The 22534-nt window shown below is 39.3% G+C and overlaps 1 protein-coding gene across 1 annotated transcript in view; it reads right to left on the bottom strand.

The window, feature by feature from the left end:
• PIK3R3 (phosphoinositide-3-kinase regulatory subunit 3) overlaps nt 1-22054 on the bottom strand; it is an 87777-nt gene extending 65723 nt beyond the window's left edge. Inside the window, exon 1 of the mRNA XM_007130499.4 lies at nt 21286-22054. Within this exon, the coding sequence (XP_007130561.2) occupies nt 21286-21391 (106 nt within the window). The 5' untranslated portion in view covers nt 21392-22054. The remainder of the gene's footprint in view (nt 1-21285) is intronic.
• Nucleotides 22055-22534: the final 480 nt, after the last annotated feature.

Raw genomic sequence — 22534 nt, 5'->3', positions numbered from 1 at the left:
TTCCTTCTAAGTGTTAGACAAAGGTATCTTTCCTCCTCCCCTGGGATAATAATTCCTCTCACCTCCAAACACATCACTTTCCTGTTCCATCAAATCACACCCCTCACCCATATATTCAACCTTACCTCTGCTTTATTATCTCCACCAAAATATAACAGGTGTTCAACTTTTCTGTCTTTAAAAAAAAAAATTCTGTTTCTCAGATCTATGTCTCTCTTTTGCTACCTCTCACTTTTCCTTCACAGCAAGTTTTCTAAGAGTGGTCTATATATTTATAGTCTATACTCTCACCTCTCATCTACTCTTCAACTTACTGTAATTTGATTTCTTCTCAATAACAAGGTCTAGCAGAAACTTTTCTATGTTTATTTCACAAAATCACTTCAGGTTTTACAATGTAAGCCATTTTTTTAAATTTATTTATTTATTTTTGGCTGCGTTGGGTCTTCATTGCTGTGTGCGGGCTTTCTCTAGTTGCGGCGAGTGGGGGCTACTCCTCGTAGCGGTGCGCGGGCTTCTCATTGTGGTGGCTTCTCTTGTTGCAGAGCACAGGCTCTAGGGGCGCAGGCTTCGGTAGTTGTGGCACGCAGGCTCGGTAGTTGTGGCTCATGGGGTCTAGAGCACAGGCTTAGTAGTTGTGGCGCATGGGTTTAGTTGCTCTGCGGCATGTGGGATCTTCCTGGAGCAGGGCTTGAACCCGTATCCCCTGCACTGGCAGGCGGATTCTTAACCACTGCGCCACCAGGGAAGTCCCTGTAAGCCATATTTTCCTTCTTGATAATCTGCCCCTGAGCTTCCCAGAGACCAATCTTCTCTTCCTACCTGCCCTGCTACTTTTGAGTCTTGAATCTAATCATATTGCTTTAGCATACTATGTTTCAGGAGTTCTGTACTACCTGTAAGATAAAGTCCAAATTCTTCAGTGTGGAATATAAGGCCCTTCAGGGCCTGGCCCTGCTTACTTTTCTAAGCTCATTTTCTTATTATTTTCCCACAGCACCTTTCACCCTAGCCACACCTAAACACCCACAGCTCATCCAAACACACAATACCCTCTCATGCCTTTGTACATATGGTTCCCTGTACCGCAAAGAATGCCCGTTCCTCTCTTTTTCTTTCTCCCTCTCTCTCTCTCTCCTCCTCTCTCCTCCTCCCCCCTCTTCTTCTCCTTCTTCTCTCTCCCTCTTCCTCTCTCTCTCACCACACTCTCCTTCCACTTACTTTTTTTTTTAAGACTCAGGTCATACATAGTTTTATCGATGAAACCTTCCCTCACATCTTTAGGCCTAGGTAAGCACTATCTCCTCTTTGATTCCATAGAGCTTTGCTGAACATTCTAATATAAAGCTTATCCATTATAGTATAGCTATTTACCTGTCTTTGTACTGACACTGGAGCTCCTTGAGGGCACACCTTTTCTTATTTATCTTCGTGTCTCCAGTGCTGAGTGTCTCACTGATAGAAGGCACTTGATAAATATTTGTTGAATTAATGTATGAGATGATCAGCATTTAGGCTTACCATAGAGAAAAAGAGAAGATCCAAGAATAATTATGCTGAAAGAACAGCAGTAGACTTTTATTGAAGGCAGAAAAAGAAAGAAAGGTCAGCCTGAAGACAGAACAACATTTTTGAAATTTCCCATAGAAAAAAGGTAAAATGAAAAAAAAAAAGCAAAAGGTAAAATGAGCCATAAAAAAAGAATAATGATCAGTGACACTTGCTACAAATATTAACCCACTGTTTCTCTTGTCCCAAAAGTTTACCCATCCTGACCTTAGAGCCAAGCACACACTAGAGTCAGGCAGCTTCTAGCAACTGAGATGTGCAGCTGCCTCTAGCAAAGCTTCCAGCATAAGCCCCTCACCTTAACCTCTCTAACATTTCCCTATCAGTATATCACAAAAGCACTGACCTTCAAGAACAGTGAGTACCTGCAATATGCCAGATACTAAGCTACGTATTATTTTATTATATGTATATGTATATTTGTGTGTGTGTATATATATATATAATTCTTATAAAAATCTTTGTGAATTAAGTACGACTACTCCCATTTCACAGATGAAGACTGTTCAATGTCACACAGTTGTTAAGCACACCAAATTCAAACCAGTTGTCTAACAAATCACAATCCTCTTCCTCTCAAGGCGTCAACTACATGCAATGTGACTTAAAAAGTTCCCAGCAATCTTTCAGGTACTCCTCACATCATGTGTAAGGCTAACTCTAAGCTATCCCTCTATGGCAGATGTTGTAGAATATTCAAAATTAAGATAAGACATTCACCAAGCTCCTTCTCTACTAATGAGGGCCCTCTCTCTTTTACCTATACTTCTAATTCCTCATTCATCAAACCCTAAGAAACAGGATTAAGTGCAATTTTTATTCTCAAATTTAGAGTCTGCAGTAGATAGAATTACAGCCCTCCAAGGATGTAGACATCCTTAGAATGTTCCTGGAACCTATGAATATGTTACATTACATGGCAAAAGGAACTTTGTAAATGTGATTCTGTTAAGAATATTGCGATGGGAAGATCATCTTGGATTATCCAAGTGAGCTAAAGAAATCACAAACGTCCCCATAAGAGGAAGGCAAGAATATCAGTCAGAGAAGACGATATGACAACAGAAGCAGAGGTCAGAGAGAGAGAGTTTTGAAGATGCAATGCTACTGGCTTTGAAATAGAGTAAGGGGTCAGGAGTCAAGGAATGTAGGCAGCTTCTAGAAGGTGGAAAAAGCAAGAAAATGAATTCTTCTCTAGTGCCTCCAAAAGGAATACAGCCTGGAAACACCTTGATTTTAGAATTTTGATTTCCAGAACTGCAAGATAATAATGTTTTAAGCCACTAAGTTTATGGTAACTGGTTATGGTAGCAATAGGAAACTAATACAGAGTTTCTATGTATTAATGCCAGAGAGTAAGAGGCGCTCCGAGATTATCTTTCTGAAGATTAATTTTTTTAACTTAACTGTAGTATCCACTTGCAAATCTTTTACCTTTTTAAATGTACTTTTAACATTGTTTTTGATATATAATAACAAATCTAGGACAAAAATTATCCACAATCCCATCATTATTCTTTTCATTCGATCATATTCTAGTTCTCTTCCTTCACCATACTCCATTTTTACATATTTGTAGTAATAGCAAGGAATGGATTTTGTAGTCTACATTTTTACTAGGAACACTGCATGAGTTTTGGGGGTTTTTTTGTTTTTATTTATTTATTTATTTATTTTGGCTGCATTGGGTCTTTGTTGCTGCGCGGGGTTTCTCTAGTTGCGGCGAGCGGGGGCTACTCTTCTTGCGGTGCACAGGCTTCTCACTGCAGTGGCTTCTCTTGTTGCAGAGCACGGGCTCTAGACACGTGGGCTTCAGTAGTTGTGGCTTGTGGGCTCAGTAGTTGTGGATCGCGGGCTCTAGAGCTCAGGCTCAGTAGTTGCGGTGCACGGGCTTAGTTGCTCCGCGGCATGTGGGATCTTCCCGGGCCAGGGCTTGAACCTGTGTCCCTTGCATTGGCAGATGGATTCTTAACCACTGTGCCACCAGGGAAGCCCCATGAGTTGTTTTTTTTTTTTCTTTTCATTTTGCTTCATTTTTTTCTGAGATCCTCCTACCCCTCTCTCTTCCAACCTCAGGTAAGCATCCTTTGCTGCTCCTACAACATTTCAAAAATACTGCTGCCTCAAGGTCTTTGTATGTTACTGTTGCTCACTCTACCTGTAATACTATTCATTCAGCTAACCCCATGGCTCACTCATTCATTTCCTTTAGGTCTCTGCTCAGAATGTCACCTTAAGAGAAAATATCTGCAATACATGTACAATAATAAACAAGGACTGACACCCATATCTATAATTCCTACAAATCTAAGAAAAAGAAAAAATAGGGGACTTCCCTGGTGACACAGTGGATAAGACTCCATGCTCCCAATGCAGGGGGCCCGGGCTCCATCCCTGGTCAGGGAACTAGCTCCCACATGCATGCCACAACTAAGGAGCCCTAGAGTCACAACTAAGGAGCCCACCTGCTGCAACTAAGACCCAGTGCAACCAAATAAATAAGTAAATAAATATTTTAAAAAATAGACAATCCAACAGAAAAACAGGCAAAAGATATGAAAAGGCATTTTATAAGAAGATAACCAAATGGCCTACATACGAAAAGATTATCAACCTCATTAGGAATAAGGAAAATGCAAATGAATTTAAACCACAATGAGATACCACTACACACTTATGAGATTTACAAAAATGTAAATGACAATACCGAGGGTTAGAGTAACATATACTGTTACAAGAGGAAATAGTTCGGCATTCTCTAGAAGGGCTGAGATACACATATTCTATAAACCAGAATTCTGAATCCTAGATATACCCTACAAAAATGCATTGACGTAAAACAGGGCATGTGTGCAAAAATGTTCATAGCAGCACTGTCCATAATACACAAAATAGAAACTACCCAAATATCTATCAACAGTAGGAATAAACTGTGATATACAATGAAATACCATATAATAAAAGAAGAAACTACAGCTAGGTCAAAACAATATAGATGACTTAATGCTGAACAAAAACCACAAGAGAATACATATGGTATAATTCCACATATCTGAAACTCAAAAGAAAGGCAAAACTAAAATATATCATTTAAGAACAGGGAATTCCCTGGAGGTCCAGTGGTTAGGACTCGGTGCTCTCACTGCCAGGGGCCTGGGTTCGATCCCTGGTCAGGGAAATAAAATCTCGCAAGCCGCGCAGCGCAGACAAAAAAAAAAAAAAAAAAAAGAAAGAAAACGAGGAAGTAGTTGCATAAAATGTCAAGTCAATGGTTACCTCTGGTGGGAAGAAGAGAAGGGGGATATTAATTGGAAAGGGGCATGCTTTTGGCTTCTGGGAAGCTATCTTCAACATCTTTATCTAAGTGGTGGTTACAAGGTTTTTCACTTTATATGAAGTCAGTAAACTGTACATTTATGTTTTATATACTTATTAATATGTATTTTATGTCACAATAAGGTTAAATCACCATATCAGTGAGGCCTTCTCTGATTACCCAAAATAAAACAGTAATTCCTTCTCTGACTTCCATCTCCCTGAGCCAGTACCTTTTTTTTGTTTTTTTCCTTTTTTTTTGTATGTGTCACATGGCTTGTGGGATTTTAGTTCTCCGACCAGGGATTGAACCCGAGCCCTCCACAGTGAGAGTGTGTAGTTATAACCACTGGACAACCAGGGAATTCCTAAGCCAGTAGTTTTTTTTCCTCTATAGCCTTTGTCTTCACCTAACATAACTATGTATTTACTTCTTAATTTGTTTACTGTCATATCTCCTCCTGCATAAACAAGCACTTTGTTTTGTTCACTGCTATATTCCCAGCCATTAGAAGAGTAGCTAGAATAAAATACACCTTTACACTTTTCTCCATATGATCCAAACCTGTCCTTCCTCTTTAAATTGTGTCTCTTGGTTTATGGTACCACGATCTCCCAAGCCAGAAAACTAAAAATCATTCTAGAGTCTTTGATTTTTCTCAAGATAGTCTCTAAGTCCCATTAATTCTACTTTTTAAATAACTCTCCTATTCATTCTCTCTGCTACTACCTTACTTTAGGCTTTTATTTTTTTGGGTGGGGGACAGGTAATTTCCACTTATTTTTTTTAAATGATTAGAAGATAAAACAGAAACATAATCTCTGGTTACAAATATAAAGTGGGTATGTATGTAGAACTATGCGTCAGTAGTTAAGATTGGCTAAGGCAGTCTCTGCTGCTAAAACAAAATTAAATTATAGTAAAAATCTCCATGAGTCCACATGAATTCTTATGCACAGGGTCTCCCCCCAACTTCCATATTGTTCTTTTTTTTTTTTTCCATTTACCTTAGGCTTTCATAACATCTTTCATCTGTACTAAAATAGCCTCCTAGAGAGTTTACTTTCTTCAATCTGGCTTTCCTCCAATCTGTTTTTCACTTTGCAGCCAATATATTCTTTTCCCTACTTGAAACCAATCAGTCAGTGGCTCCCCAACTGCCCAGAGGAAAAAATCCAGCCTCTAAGTGTAGCATTCAGGGCCTTTCATCAATTGGCCCTCACCTATCTCTCCAGGCTCATTTACCACCACTTCCTACCTCACACTTGTTTCAACAAAACTGAATTAGTTACAGTTCCCAAATACATCAAGTTGTGTGCATTTACCCAGGCTGCTACCTCTCTACTATCCCACCAGTAAACCAATCATTCCCTCTTCTGTTTATACATTTTTCTATTACTATACTTAAAACATTCATTCAATCAATATTTACTGAGTACCTCTATGTGCCAGAGACAGTGCTAGGTACTGGAAACCCAGCAGTTAATTATGGACTCAGCCCTTATGCTGATGGAATTGATAATCTAATAAGGACTAAAGATGCTAAACAACTGATTATAACCGTGGTTAAGGATTATAAAGTGGGTAATACAGTATACAATGTAAATGTATGTTAGATGATAGACATGAGAAAGGGAGGAAGTTATAAAGAGAAGTACTACATGCATTTGTTTACATGTGGGTACTCCTTAATTACAGTCTGAGCTCCTTAAGGACAAGGATTATGCCATCTTTATATCACTAGTCAGGACAGTAAATAGTACTGTATAGTAATGTGCGTTGACTATATTATAAAGATCACTGCCCTGTTAACTCCTAGGCTAATCCCCCTGGCCAGGCAAATGCAGTGATCTTATTGGCCAGGCCTGGGTCATGTGCCCACCCTTAAAGCCAATGGCTTAGATCAATTCTACCTAAGCCACACTGATTGCAAATAGGGGAGGAATGGTTCCAAGACAAAAATCAGGAAGCTGTTACCCAAATGAGAGGGAAGGAAAAACAAGAAAAAAAAAGAGGGAAGGGAAGCTGGACAGGCAAAAAACAGCCAGCAGTCCTCTCTTTAGTGGACATTGTAATTATCTCCTCAAAACCTATCTTGTTCCTTCCCCACACTGGTAAGGAGTTTATGTGGGACTGACCCCTTCCCCAGCTCCAGGAGTAGGCCCTGATTCCACACAGCAGTAGTTCTCAAAGTGTGGTTTGCAGACCAGCCAAATCAGTAACTTCTGGAAACTTGTTACAAATACAAATTTTTAGAACCCAAACCTACTGAATCAGAAACTCTGGGGGTAAGGCCTAGCAATCTGTGTTTTTACAACTCCTCCAGGTGGTTCTGATGCACTCTCAAGTTTACCAGACAGAGAAAGCTACAATTAATAGTTCAAGGAATCCAGATTTTAAGACAGTGATCCTTTGAGACACAGGAATAGTCTAAGTAGTGACAAACTCAGGATTTCTGTGTTATATTTGTGGGAAACATCCTTTTTTCCCACCCAGAATTGAGGAAACATGTAGCCCCAGGAGCCACAGGCAGTCATCTTGTACTACCAGGGAAGCCAGCCTGAGAAAAAAGCTGATATAGGGGAGAGCCAAGAGAAATGCAGAAAAACTGGGCCAAAGTCTTGATCAAACCCAGCCAGGGACCCCCATTCCCTTTTTTTTTTTTTTTAAACGGAAGTATAGTTGATTTACAATGTTGTGCTAATTTCTGCTGTACAGCAAAGTGACTCAGTTATACACATATACACATTCTTTTTTTATATTCTTTTCCATTATGGTTTATCCCAGGAGATTGGATATAGTTCCCTGTGCTATACAGTACAACCCTGTTTATTCCCTCATTCCCTTTCAACTTTTCAACTACACAAACCCATAAATTCTCTTTGCTTACACCAATTTGAGTTGGACTTTTTGCTACTGAAACTAAAAAATCCTGATATCCATTACAAGTTACATGTCTATCCTTACACATCTATCTCCATGGGGAGAATGTACTAGGAAATAGGGTCTATTCAACTGTCTAGCCTCTCTCTAAACTAAGCTTGGCAAATTTAGCAAATAAAAGTACAAGACACCCAGTTAAATTTGAATTTCAGATAAACAATGAATAACTTTCTAGTATAAATATGTCCCAAATATTGCATGGGACATACTGAATGTATTTTATCTGGCAACTCTACTCTAAATGCCCATTGTTGATCCCTAGGAATCAAAAGAGAGGCCCACGTCAATCTCAGTCAGACAGAAGTGATAACTTCTCTTACATAGTTCATGACTACTAGGAAGAAGACTAAACTCCCAAGTCCTGAGCTAACATCCTACAACAGGTCTGAACTACCTAATTGTCTTAAGCAAGCTTCTTTCTAAAAGTCAAACATGTTATACCCTCTATGGCAGAGTAGTGTGACAAAATGAAATATGTTGCTATATGAGTATTCATAGCTTCTTTTCTTTACTCCCTTGGTTCCTGGCCCTTATTATACAGATCAGAGCAATGAAATAGGCAAAGGAGAGAGCTGAAAGGGAAACAGGTACTCCTGGAAGAGAAACTAAGTTTGAGAAAGGGAGGAAAGAAACAAAAACAATGAGACTGTTCAAGTTGCTATAGAGAGTCTGGCAAGTTTTAAAAGAGAGAAGGAAGTTTGGGATTAACCGTGCAAAGATACTGATCAAAAATGGAGAAATCAGGGACTTCCCTGGTGGTCCAGCGGTTGAGACTCCGAGCTCCCAATGCAGGGGGCCTGGGTTCGATCCCTGGTCAGGGAATGGTCGGGGAACTAGCATCCCACATACCACAACTAAGCCCACGTGCCACAACTACTGAGCCCGCACACCACAACTAGAGAGCCTGCGCACCAAAACTACTGGGCCCACGCGCTCTAGAGCCCACATGCTGCAACAAGAGATGCTGTAACTAGAGAGCTCGTGCACTGCACCTAGAGAAGCCTGCACGCTGCAACTAGAGAAGCCCACACACTGCAACTACTGAGCTCGCACGCTCTAGAGCCCATGCACCACAACTAGAGAAGCCCATGTGCCGCAACTAGAGAAGCCCATGCGCCACGATGAAGACCCAGTGCAGACAAAATTAATTAATTAATTAATTGTTTTTTAAAAGACACTCTTAAAAAAAAAGGAGAAATCAGATTTTAAGTAGTAATGCAATATGGTATGAATGTAATCCCCTTTGGCATTTTTTTTTTTTTTTTTTTTGCTGTACGCGGGCCTCTCACTGTTGTGGCCTCTCCCGTTGGGGAGCACAGGCTCCGGATGCGCAGGCTCAGCGGCCATGGCTCATGGGCCCAGCCGCTCCGCGGCATGTGGGATCCTCCCGGACCGGGGCACAAACCCACGTCCCCTGCATCGGCAGGCGGACTCCCAACCACTGCGCCACCAGGGAAGCCCCGCTTTGGCATTTTTGAGAAGCTGGAATAAAGATTTAAATTACTTTTCAATTCAATTTAAATGTTAGGCTGGTGCTTCCCCTGAATGGAAGAGAGGAGATATGTCACAAAGCATCCCAGCTTAATAATAAAAATAATAACAACAACAGATACCTACTCTAAGTGTCTAACATGTACTAATTCATGTAATTCTCACAACAACCCTACAATGGGGTTAATATTCTTCTCCCTGCTATACAGATTAGAAAATTGTCCAGGATCACAAATCAGAAGTAGACAGGGCTAGAACTGGAAATCCAAGCAGCCCGAGTTCAGAGCTCCTAAACATTGAGCAACACTTCCCTATTTCAAAGCAATGTCTGTACTCAAGCACTTAAGCATTCCACTAATAAGCAAAAACACATAAATATAGTTTAATTATTCTAAAACACTAACAACTTTAGCACATAAAGTAAAATGACACATATATGGCATGGCTTCCTTCTCTTTAATTTCTTCTCCCCTTCAAAGCCCACCACAGAAACTTAGAACTTTAAGATAATTTTCTTTTCAAAGTTACTTTTGAAAGTAAATTATAGTACAGTCTAGATTTGTACAGTAATGTTTATCAAAGCAACTTATAAGTAAGCCTTCATCAAATAACTAAGGCCACACATTATGCTGCTTTGCACTCAGATGGCAGAGATTAGAAATCATAACACTTCAAAACAGAGAAAAATCCATCCAAAATATATAGTTTTGACATAATTTTAAAAGCTAAATCTTTTCATTTACTAAAGCATACTTAAAGCTAAGAAATTAGAAAATAATTAAGTCAGTTTAGAAATGACAAGCTACATAACTGGTCATAATATTCAGAATCCAACTACTTTCACCACCTCCTCAGCGTCCACCCTTGTCCAAGCCACCACCATCCCTCAGCTTGTTTATTGCAGTAGCTTCCTAACCAGTTTCTCCACTTCCACTAGCAGCCAGAATCATCCTTTTAAGCCAGGAATCATACATAATACATCACTGTTCAATACCCTTGGATGGCTTCTCATCACAGTTAAGTTTTTTTTTTATTGAAGTATAAGTTGATGTACAAGTTACAGGTATACAGAATAGTGATTCACAATTTTTAAAGGTTATATTCCATTTATAGTTATAAAATATTGGCTATACTCCTCAGTCAAGTTTTAAAAGCCAAAGTTCTTACAGTGTCCTACATGGTCTTCCCCACCATCCATACCATTACTTGTCTTTAAATCTTACTACTTTCCCCTCATTCCACTCCAACCACACTAGCCTCGTAGATGAACCCTGAATACATGACACACACGCTCCTGCCTCAGAGTAAGTCATATGGTATCCCCTCTACCAGGCACACTCCCCCGCCCTCTCAGCTCCCATATACCTACCTGGCTAGCCCCCTCATTTCCTTTAGGTCAGGCCCTCCCTGTCCTATTATTTAAAATAGCAGGTCCCCCACCCAGCACTCTATTTTTGTTCTCTGCTTTTTCCCCATATCATTTATCACCATCGCTATGTATTTCACTTATGAATTTGTTTATTATTTGCTCTCTCCCCTCCCTTAAAAATGTATACTCCATGAATACAGGGAGCTTTGCTGTTCTGTTCACTGCTATACCTAGAACACTATCTGGCAATCAAATATTTGTTGAAAAACATGAATTAATCAATACACATGAACAAAAACATTTTTGGATGCTTAATATGGTCTGGGCATGTTAGCTGCTTTACAGTTGTTAATTCACTAAATTCTCACAACAATCCTACTGAAGTAGGGACCATCATCATCCCCATTTTTTAGGTGAGGAAACCAAAACACAGAAAACATAAGTAAACTGCTCAATGACATATGCTAAGAAGTGGCAGAGGCACAATCTGAACTCAGGCAATCTGATTCCAGAACCCTCTCTCTTAACAGCCCCACTATATTTGCCTCTAAATTTCTAACTAGTTAATACATTTTAATTGAAAGATATGATCTATGGGTTACTTTAAGTATCCTAATTTTTTTTTTTTTTTTTTTTGTGCGGTACACGGGCCTCTCACTGTTGTGGCCTCTCCCGTTGCGGAGCACAGGCTCCAGACGTGCAGGCCCAGTGGCCATGGCTCACGGGCCCAGCCACTCTGCGGCATGTGGGATCCTCCCGGACCGGGGCACGAACCCGTGTCCCCTGCATCAGCAGGCGGACTCTCAACCACTGCGCCACCAGGGAAGCCCTAAGTGTCCTAATTTTTAACGTCAGTCATTCAAATCATAAATCATTCTACAAGTCCAAGGCTTCATATACCAAACTTACTTAATGTACTAAACTTTGAAATTTGGAGTTTACAGTTTTACAAAATTCTCTCTTCACACTCATTTACTTGATATACTAATATACTCTATTCCAACACCTACACGACTCAAATAAGGAAACTGTCAACCAGAGAAGTTAGTTTCCTCATCTTCTAGAAAGCAACTGGTAAGATAGGAAAAGGCCTGTCTTATATTTAACTCTCAGTACTATGTGACCCTGTGAATTCCAATTTATAAAATGAAAATGTGTTTCATAATACATCCCTATACTAATTAGATTTTAGTTTTGAAAAAGAAAAAAAAATTAACTCGCTAATTCTTTTCATTTCCAAACACAGAGACGAGAACTTTGAAAGAGCTATCGTTCTCCAAATTACTTTCCAGATCGGCCACTGTTGTTTGCCTACCTAGAATTCATCCCCTCCTTCTTCCTTCCTAATAGAATCCTTCCCCAGTATAATGCCTCAGGAGAAGTCAACACCACTCCAGATTCAGGCACGAACTCGGTTAGTTTGATAGTAATCACTATTGAACCATTCCTGATGGGTTCAGGAATGGACATACTACCCAATTCTGGCCAAAAAGGTCTGAAAGAAGCCTGCTAGAGGCTTTTGGAGAAAGTTTTCTCTCTCTGTAAACAGAGACACAGAAAGAGACATCTTCCTTCTTTTAGAAGTTGTGTGTATGGATGTGATGCCTGTAAGCCTATCCCATGGAGAGCAGCAGAATTGAGCAATGGAAAGAATATGGGTTTTTACTGACATTGTTGAATTTCTGTAATCAACCAATGCTGAAGCCTGTTATATGAGAAGATAAAATTTCTTATTTCTTAAGCCATGTTGAATTAGGTTTTGCTGCTTACATCTGAAAACATACTAACTACATACTTTTTTATGAAACATATCCCAGGACTAACCTCAGAAAAAAAGTTTGTGGTTAAATAGAATTAGTTCAATAAATATGCTATATCCCTACAACTGAATACAATCCTATTATTTAAAATGACGTTGACATGAATAGTTATTGCCATGGGAAAGTGTTCATGAAAAATTAAGTGAAAAAAAAGCAGGTGTTGGGCTTCCCTGGTGGCGCAGTGGTTAAGCACCCACCTGCCAATGCAGGGGACACGGGTTCAATCCCTGGTCCGGGAAGATCCCACATGCCGCAGAGCAACTAAGTCCATGCGCCACACTACTGAGCCTGCACTCTAGAGTCCATGAGCCACAACTACTGAGCCCATGCACCACAGCTACTGAAGCCCACGCGCCTAGACCCCATGCTCTGCAACAGGAGAGGTCACCACAATGAGAAGCCCTTGTACAGCAACAAAGAGAAGCCCCGGCTCGCCGCAACTAGAGAAAGCCCGCGCGCAACAATGAAGACCCAACACAGTCAAAAATAAAAATAAATAAATTTTTTTTTTAAAGCAGGGCTTCCCTGGTGGCGCAGAGGTTGAGAGTCCGCCTGCCGATTCAGGGGACACGGGTTCGTGCCCCGATCTGGGAAGATCCCACATGGCCGTGGAACGGCAGGGCCCGTGAGCCATGGCCGCTGAGCCTGCGCGTCCAGAGCCTGTGCTCCGCAGCGGGAGAGGCCACAACAGTGAGAGGCCCGCGTACAGCAAAAAAAAAAAAAAAAGCAGGTGTTTAACTGGGTGAAAGGTATATGGGAATTCTCTGTACTACTTTGCAACTTTTCTGTAAATCTAAAACTATTCTCAAATGTAAAAGTTTGTATAAATACCTGAAGAAGCAGATATTTACAGTACTGTCTCATTTGAATTTGAAATGAGAAATACACACGTGAAAGAATATATCTGAAGGTGATCACAGTGGTTATTCTGTGTGGTAGGATCGGGAGCTCTTACTTTCTTCTTTTTACTTATCTGTATTTTCTATCTTTTCTACAATGACTATGTAGTACTTTTGTAGTGCTTTTAATATGAAAAATAAAATTTACCTTAAATTATCTTTAAAAAAAGGTTTGTGGCTAATTCCACAAATGCATATTAGAAGTTCAACATGAATTATACCATACTGAGTGACTCAGCTGTAGAGTTAGAAAGTTTAAAAGGATACATGTGAAAGAACAAACTCTAAAGAAGTATTCTTCTAGCACAATCATTTCAATAAGGCCTTCTCCAAAACAATTTATATACAAATTTTAAATTTTGACTCATGATTGAATTTATTTTTTCTTAAGTTTTAAAAAAAAGAAACTAGGGAATTCCCTGGTGGTCCAGTGATTAGTACTCAGCGCTTTCACTGCCATGGCCCAGGTTCAATCCCTGGTCGGGGAGCTAAGATCCTGCAAGCCACGTGGCACAGCCAAAAAAAAAAAAAAGAAACTATATAACAATAAGTATTTAAGATTACATAGCTACATGCTCTGGATTTGTTGCCCTATACCCTTACACACTGGTAGACAACTAATCTGGTCCACAAACAGAACATCAGACAGGAAATACAAGGCTGGATAATGGCGGATGGTATGACATCATGGTGTTGACTTTGGCTTTGTGTTGGCTCATATTCACAGGGCACAGGGCAGTTTTTATATTGACGTGGGACATGCAAAATGGTATGATCTGGCAGTCTAGACCTAGCCTACTGCCTCTTTTATTAAAAAAATTAGATAACCCTCTTATTTTATATGAACTTAAAAATAATACACAAGGAACAAAAAATATACCATATATGGGCAAACAATTTGGAAACCGATCTTATAAGGCTCTATGCTTGACCTTACTTTGTTATCCCAAGTCAAGCCCTACAATCTAAATTTAATTGGGATAGTAGCACATTAAGTAAATTAAATCTACATTTAACCCAATACTGTGTTAAAACTAGCCTAACAAACTTTCAAAAACTTACTACTCACTTTAATTCTTCCAAATTTCAAATGTGACTTTTACACGAAACCATAAAATTTTGCTGATAACATTAAGTATTGCATTTTTTTCATTATTTCTTTTGTTAGAATAAATTATCTTTATAAGTTTAAAGGTCACATGTTGATAATAAATAATATCAACATTTTGAAACAAGTCACAAATGAAGCTGGTTGGGGCCACAGGTCTAAGATTTAACAAAATATTTGGACACTGGGTATTTAGAGAAAAAAACAAGATACAAAAGAAATATGACAGCTTGACCTCAAGAAGCTTACCTTGTTGGGGAGATAAATTATATTCACAAAATAATTAATGCCATAATATAACATGATTTTGTGTCAAAATAACACACCTTAGCCCTAGATAATTAAGGGGTTCAGTGCTAGAATTTTCAGAGGAAGAAAAAAAAGGAAGAAGGACTTGCAAAGGATCCTGATTTGAACATGGGGTGGAATGGGCATAATCTAACACAAGAAGCGGCATAACCAAAAGGCTGGAGATGGAAAAAAGCAAGGTATATTGAGGGGATAAGCAAGGAATTGGGCAAGATGAGAAATGAGAATAGAGGATTAGTAATTAAGTTGGAAATGTAAATTGGTACCATATTACTAAAGACTATGTAAGCCAAGTTTAAGAATACAGCCTCTGCTTAAAAGAAATGGAGAGCTGCTGATTATTTCTAAATAGAGCAGTAAGACAATGAAAATAACATTTCAGTAGGATTAACCTGGCTGAAGAATTCAGGATGAATTTATGGGGGAGGGGAAAAAATTAGAAACAAAGCAATCACTTAGGAGGCAATGATTAAGAACTTGGGCATTAGAGTCAGGCAGACAGACCTGCTCTGCTACTTGCTGGCTGTGAGGCACTGAATAATTTACTAAACACATTTATGCCTCAGTTTCCTGTCTGTAAAGTGGGATATTAATAGTGCTTATTTTCTAAGGTTGTTGTATGGCAAAAAGAAATACTACATATGAAAGCATTTAACATAGTGCTTGTTCTGTAATAACTACTCAACAAATGTTGGCAACAATTACCGTATTACAAACCATTTCAAATGCGAGGTGATGAGGAACAAGGGCAATAGAAACTAAAAAGAAAGGATGACTGGAGTCTTATTTCCATAGACTCATGAGATGTTATAACTAGAAAAGACCCTAGAGAATTCGTCCAAAAACAAAACGGCCCCAGTTTAAATGTCAAGGATGAGACAAGAATGGAGCAAGATAGCTCAAGAGGTTTTGACTGCAAGAGTGTCCAAAATAGTAGAGTTAAGATAATTAAATATTATCAATATGCTTTAAGAGGGACTTTCCTGGCGGTCCAGTGGTTGAGACTTTGCCTTCTGGTGCAGGGGGTGAGGGAGCTAGGATCCTGCATGCATCACAGCCAGAAAACCAAAACATAAAAACATTGTAACAAATTCAATAGAGACTTTGAAGGTGGTCCACATCAAAAAAAAAAAAAAAAAAAGAAAAATCTTTAAACAAAAATACGCTTTAAAATATAAGCTACAATGAACTGTGTATATAACATGTGCCAAACACTGTGCTAGATTATGATATAGTACTTCTAATTCCCAGAACAACTGTGAAAGGTAAGTATTAGTTCAATTTTACAAAAGAGAAAATGCATGCTCACAGAGGTTAAGCACTAGCCACGTAACCTTGGGCAGAATAAGAAGCAAAGCTAGGTTTGGGACCCATACCATCTGTTTCCAAAGCCTGTGTTCTTTCTACTACATTCAGGCTGCATCCCCCTTTAATATCAATAAAAATTATATCATATCACACAGACATATTTGTAATTATTTTTCTATCTACTTTGTTAAATATGGTGACCATAAACATGTCCAATCTTTTCTACATTCTAAGATAAATATAAAAAATTAGAATAAATTTTAAAAGCATTATAAAATGAAGACTTACCCTATTTCTAATGAAACATAGTTGGATATACTATAAACTATAATATATTAAGTGAAAGCAATGACTAATCTTTTTCAATACAAACATGCAGAAAAAGTTGGCATGGCTCTTTACATCATTTGATGATATTAACATTTGTCCCATACTACAGCATCATTAAAAAGTGACACCTAGCTCATAAAAGAAATACCTTACTACACATAGGAGAAGCATTTTACATAAGATGAATCCATCAAATGTTCAGAGTTATAAAGAAAAATTACACCACAGAAGCAGAATGCCCAATCTGCAAATAGTAAGGACCACATGGTGGCAGGTGACCTATTTCTTCAGTGTTGCTTCTCAGCAGATATTTCCTTCAACCACAGGGCCAGTATGCTAGTTCTCCACCAGAATGTTACTTAACCTAAATTTTACCAGGATGAAAATACCAAGTATGCCAAAGCAAGAAAGTTTCCTGAAACAACCTTTTCATTTGGCTTCAAAAAAGTCAGAAGGTACTTTACTGGGTTGGCCATCAAACTATGTAGTCAAGTAACTACTAAACCAGTACTTCTCAAAGTGTAGTCCAGAGACCAATGAGAGTCCCCAAGACCTTTTCAGAGGGTCCAACAGATCAAAAATACTTTCAGAATGTCACTAAGACATTACTTGCCTTCTGTACTCTCATTCTTTCACAACTGTGTAGTGGAGTTTTCCAGAGGCTATGACCTGTGGTATCTCAACAGACTGAATAGAGGAGCAGACTTAGGAATTTACAAGTTTTCCATTTAAGCCAGACATTAAAGATTAAAAAGCCAGACATTAAAGTTATTTGCAAAAATATAAAATGATGCCACTCTTCCCACTTTTTTTGTTTGTTTTTTGGGAAATATAGCTATTTTCTCATTTTAAAGTTATGTTAACATGTAATGCTTTATTATTTCTAAATGAATTAAATATTTTTTAACTTCTCAGTTTTATTCTAATATAGTAAATTTCAATAGATATAACCCACTTAAACAGAAACTCTTTGGGATCCTCAATAATTGTTAAGAGTATAAAAGGGGTACTGAGATTTAAAAAAATGAGAACCACTTTTCTAGACCTTCCTGTATTTATGTTTTGCCAAACAATTAAATTTTTAATTTTCTAGTGACCACTGAGGAGATGCTACTGCCATACAGATTATTTCAGAAATTTGTCTTGATAAGAACCAAAAAGTCTACAGACAATCTTAAAAAGAATTGTATCCATTAGTTTAAAAAATAAATCATTTATTACATCTCCTCAAGATAAATACAATAACAATGTCAAAACTAAAGTGCAAGCTAATAGACCACTATCTATAAGCTCTGGGCATGAGTTTATGATCAGTTATGTACTGGTAATCCTACAATAGCTCCTATACCAAAAACAGGGCTCTTTGAGAGGCCTATCCAGCAACTGTTCTGTTATGGAATAATCCTGATTCCCAAATCACAACAGGACTAACTGAGATGCTTAAAAGCAATTCTCTGTACCATAATCTTAACATCTCCAAAATAAAAAGTTTTGTTTCATCTAAACAGTTCAATATTTCCCAGTATTTCTGGGAAATACATAAACATTAAGACATCAAAGTCCCATCTGGATCCAATCCTTACGTTGTCAATAAATTGTAATAGATGTAGCAATCCATGCAGTCATTAGAAACCTTCAGGATGCATGGTAACGGTAGTTTTTGAAAATACAGGCTGGAGGGAAACACCTTTCAATACTAGTTTTTGAGGCTGCTGTAAGCAATAACAGATAAAAACTTCACATTTATGCTTCAATCTAAAATTAAAATGAAAGCCATAGTTTGAAAACTGTAATATTAATATTATAGTTAAGGAACCTAAGTCAGCAACTGTCTAATGTGAAAGTTACTTAACCCTAGGCTATTGCAATAGCCAAGAAATGAGGTGACCAAAGACCTTAAGTAGAAAAGCACTTAAAGGCTAGAAAGAAATGATGCTCCTTAGGTATTCATTAATTCACATATTTATTAAATTGTCTACTACTTGCAAGACCTTGAGCAAGCTAAGAAGCTCATAAGCTTGGTGGGAAGATAATTCCAAAGGGGGAAGTATACATAAATAAATGCAGAAGCTACTCTAGACAGAATGGAAGAAGTTCTATCTGAGAAGTGCTAGAAGAGGGAGGGAAGGATGTCTCCTAACAGAAGGGATCATGGAACATATATTCTGACATAGAAGGCATCTCACCAGGGCCCTTAACATATATAAGATTCCAACCCAAAGTGAAAGGCATCCCAGGAAGAGGAAAACACACAGTAAGAAACAGCAAGTATAAAATAGCTTCCACAGAACTTGTGATGGACTCCAGGAGGAGAAAAGACTGGAATATTAGGCTGGAAGCAAAAATAAAGGGACTTACATGACAGGATAAGCAAGACAGGGATTTTTTTCAGTAGGCAAAGGGAAGCCATCGGACAGTATTTAAAGTCATCGGAAGATTTACCATTGGAAGGTAAATCATCAGATGATACTTTAATAATACTGTGGATTGGACAGAGTAGAAACAGGGAGAACAGTCAGTGCACTATCACACCAGTCCAGGCAGGAAATAATAAGAGCTTGATCTGGAACAGGAACAAGGAAAAAGGCAGATACAAGACATGCTGCAACCTCTTCACTAAAAATTAACTTAGTTTTAAATGTTTCGAAACTTAATTCACCACACAAAACAAGGTTGTTCACATTATTTACATTAAAAACCATTCACTTCATAGGCAATACTTCAGCATACTCAAGTGTGCTTCTTTTTAAAAAGCTGTTAGGAATAACTAACTGTATTCTACATTAAGAGTATAAAATGGGTAATAAAGAGCAGCATAACCATACTTTCAATATTCTGACTAGAATCACAGTATGCAAAATTTCTTTTAAGGATGAACATTTTTAACTCAAAAGTTTATTTCCATGGAATACACAAAGTTTGGATCAGAATTTTCTATACAATCTTGTAAGACCCACACTACTACATAATTATAACAGTTCACTTTTCTTAAAATCATTTCTGGACAACTCAACTCAACTCGGTCTACACTTCTACCAGGCCCATATTTTTCAAATATTAGTGCCTTCTTCATTTTCTCCCCTCCTCCCCACTCACCTCTCCGCCCAACAAATTCCCTTTGTATGTCTGCAAAGCAAGATACTATGTGATACAGTATGATTCTAAGGCAGTTCGAATATATAATTCTTATAGTAACAGAAATCTAGAATTATTAACCTTACTTTTTACAGGAGAAGAACCAATGATGTACTAAATTTCCATTTATGTGAATGATAAATGCATCTAATAGAAATGATGCTTTACCATTAGGGGGAAACAAAGGGGGAAATACACACAATAGATGGGTGGTAAATCTCACAAACTTTGCAAAATACAAAAAAAGCTGCATCTGGATTGCAGTCACAATTATAAAAGCAAATAAAGAAGGCTCCAAAATGAAGGGAAAAGAAAAAATTCTAAGTGATCATTAAGAGTGAAAAAGGTTGATTCAATATTAGTACTAGTTTTTAATGTAACATCATTTCACACTCTATCTCTCTATGACTAATTGAAAAAAAAACAGGATAATTCACTGTTCACAAGGACACAGGAAATAATTTCTACATACATCCTATAAGACAGTTATACTTCATTACACTTTCATGGGCTCAAATCCTTTCAAAGGCTTCCAAAAAGACATAGTCCTATGATAACTGAGATTCCCCAATGACACACAATTTATTCTGTAGGCTTAGCTATAACACATTTTTTAAAGACATAATGAATTCATCCTCAACAAAAATAGTCACAAAGGCCCTCTACTTATTCAAAAATCATTACATAAAGCACTGTCTATAACTGCAAACAGGGTTTGAAAATCTGACAGCTAATAATCATAAAATGGGGTAGACTTTAAAGAAAAAAAAATTACCCAACTTTTCCATTTTTCCTTCCTTTTCCTTTCCTACCAGATACACAAAATGTCTGTAAGGATCTCAGACAAAGCTCTAAAGTAAAAATACAGTGTATGTATACTTTACATTATGTATACTCAAACCTATCTCATATATGTACACATCACATATATTCACACAAAAAAGGTTTCTCCTTTTTTTACGCTAAGAATTGAAGTTACGTTAAATCCTATCCCATAAATGAAGTTAAATCACCATAAATTAAAGAGTAATAAAATGGGCACGTAGATCTGAGTGACTATATTCTGAAAAGAAAAACCTCAGACTAAGGCCTTGACTGAATAAAAACGCCCAATCCCTGAAAATCACTAACCGGCATTCGGTTTCCGTGAGAGAAAAAGGGGGTCTTAAAACGAATCATCACATAGGTAACCCAGTTTCAGAAGTTAACGAACGTAAAACACAGCGAACCAAACAAGACAAACGTACGAAATGACAAGCTTTAAAGAATTTCCCAAAAGGGAAAGACTGACTTCAAGACTGGGATATAAAGCATCGTTTGCAGGTAGAAGAATCTTTAATTGAAAAAGAAAAAAAAAGGGGGGGGGGCGGTGGTGAAGGGTACGACAAAAAACCGAACGACGAGCAAAGGCAAAGAAGTAAAAGAAACGGGTCTCTCCTCCCATCCCCCACCCCAGCCCCCACCCCCACTCTCACAGGACAATAGGATCGGGGTCCTAACTGCAAACTTTAAAGGCGTAAACCAGAAGCAGTTTTACTGCTTTTATTTGCAGCTCTAACTGCAAATCTGCCCCTCATCCCGAACCTAGTTCACCCAAGAATACTTCTGCCCTGAAAACATCACCAAGGTTTTGTTAAACACAAATCAGACCCATCACAAGATTCTCTTTTTTTTTTTCTCCCAAGTACCTGGAGGATCCATTTCAATATAAAATATCAGTTCTGTCGAATAGGGCATCATCACCTCCCTCCAGTCTGCGTCATCGCGGTCCATACTCCACACCGTATTGTACATCGCGCTGTCAGGGGCAGGTCGTCAGGAAATATATAGAAAGCATATATATTTTTTATCTGCTATTTAAAAATCTAAAAATATATATCTGTAAAAGTCCCACTCGGAAATGTACTTCGGGGTTTCCAACGGCCGGTACAAGTCCAGCCAACTACCAGGACAAGGACGGGGTCCTCCTCCCCTCTCCTGCTCTGGCAGCCAGCAAAATGCCCCCCGAACGTTCAATTTACGGGCTTTTCTCCTCGAAGGGGTACAGAAAGGCTTGGGGGGCGGAGGGCAGAAGTGTTAAAAAGCGGCTTCCCCAAAATCCCTCCTACACAGTCGTTCTCCAAAGAGAAAAGCTCCCACCGCCTTCAAATCTTTCCGCGGAAGCCACTTTTGTGTCCTTCGAGAGAGGGAGAATAGAGGGGGGAGGGCAAAGAACGCGCTGGGAGAAAGGTGGGTAAGTGACAAAGGAAGGCATAAAAAGGAGGTTGGGTATTGCGTTCAAGTTTCGGGGTCCCACTGGTCTGCGGGGAGAAACCCCCTCAGGGGCCAGGACTCGGGCTCCGTTCCGGTCGGGCTCGGAACCGAAGCTGCTGCAGCCTGGGGATGGGGGCCCGTCCGAGAGTCCAGTTATCTCTGCTTGGCCGTGCGCTCCCGCCCGGCTGCAAGAAAACTCGCCAGCGCCGGCTCCCCTCACGCTCTGCCCTGACTCAAGCCACTAGAGTTTCATTTTAACAGCGCGGAGGGGGGAACCCTCCCCCGCCCCCACGCTCTCCCGCTGAGGCGCCACCCAACCGCGCCAAGCAGGGGGGATGGCCAGCATCGCCACTGCCCCTTCCACTCTATTCCGCCTCGAAGTGTTGGGGCTTCTGTCAGGTGCCTGAGGCACTGTTTAGGAAGCTGTCCTCCGCCTCGGCTATCAACTCTCCCCACCGCTCCCTAGGCCTGGAATCCTTAACCCTCCAACCTCTCTCCCCCCAGCCTCAATCAGAATGGTAGGTCCCGGGCGCTGGCCGCTCGCCAGGAGTCAGTGCCGGGAGCACGCGAGCCGCGCTGGGAGGGAGAGGCGAGAGGGGAGGTGGGGGGAGTGGAAATGAGAGGATGAAGTGGCTGGTGATTGGCTGAGCCTGGTTGCCGGAGCCCGGAGCCTGCGTCTTTTGT

Source organism: Physeter macrocephalus, chromosome 4, assembly GCF_002837175.3.
Source record: "Physeter macrocephalus isolate SW-GA chromosome 4, ASM283717v5, whole genome shotgun sequence".
Lineage (NCBI taxonomy): Eukaryota > Metazoa > Chordata > Mammalia > Artiodactyla > Physeteridae > Physeter > Physeter macrocephalus.
Note: the sequence above shows the minus strand (reverse complement) of the source record. Positions and strands in the feature narration are given on the sequence as shown.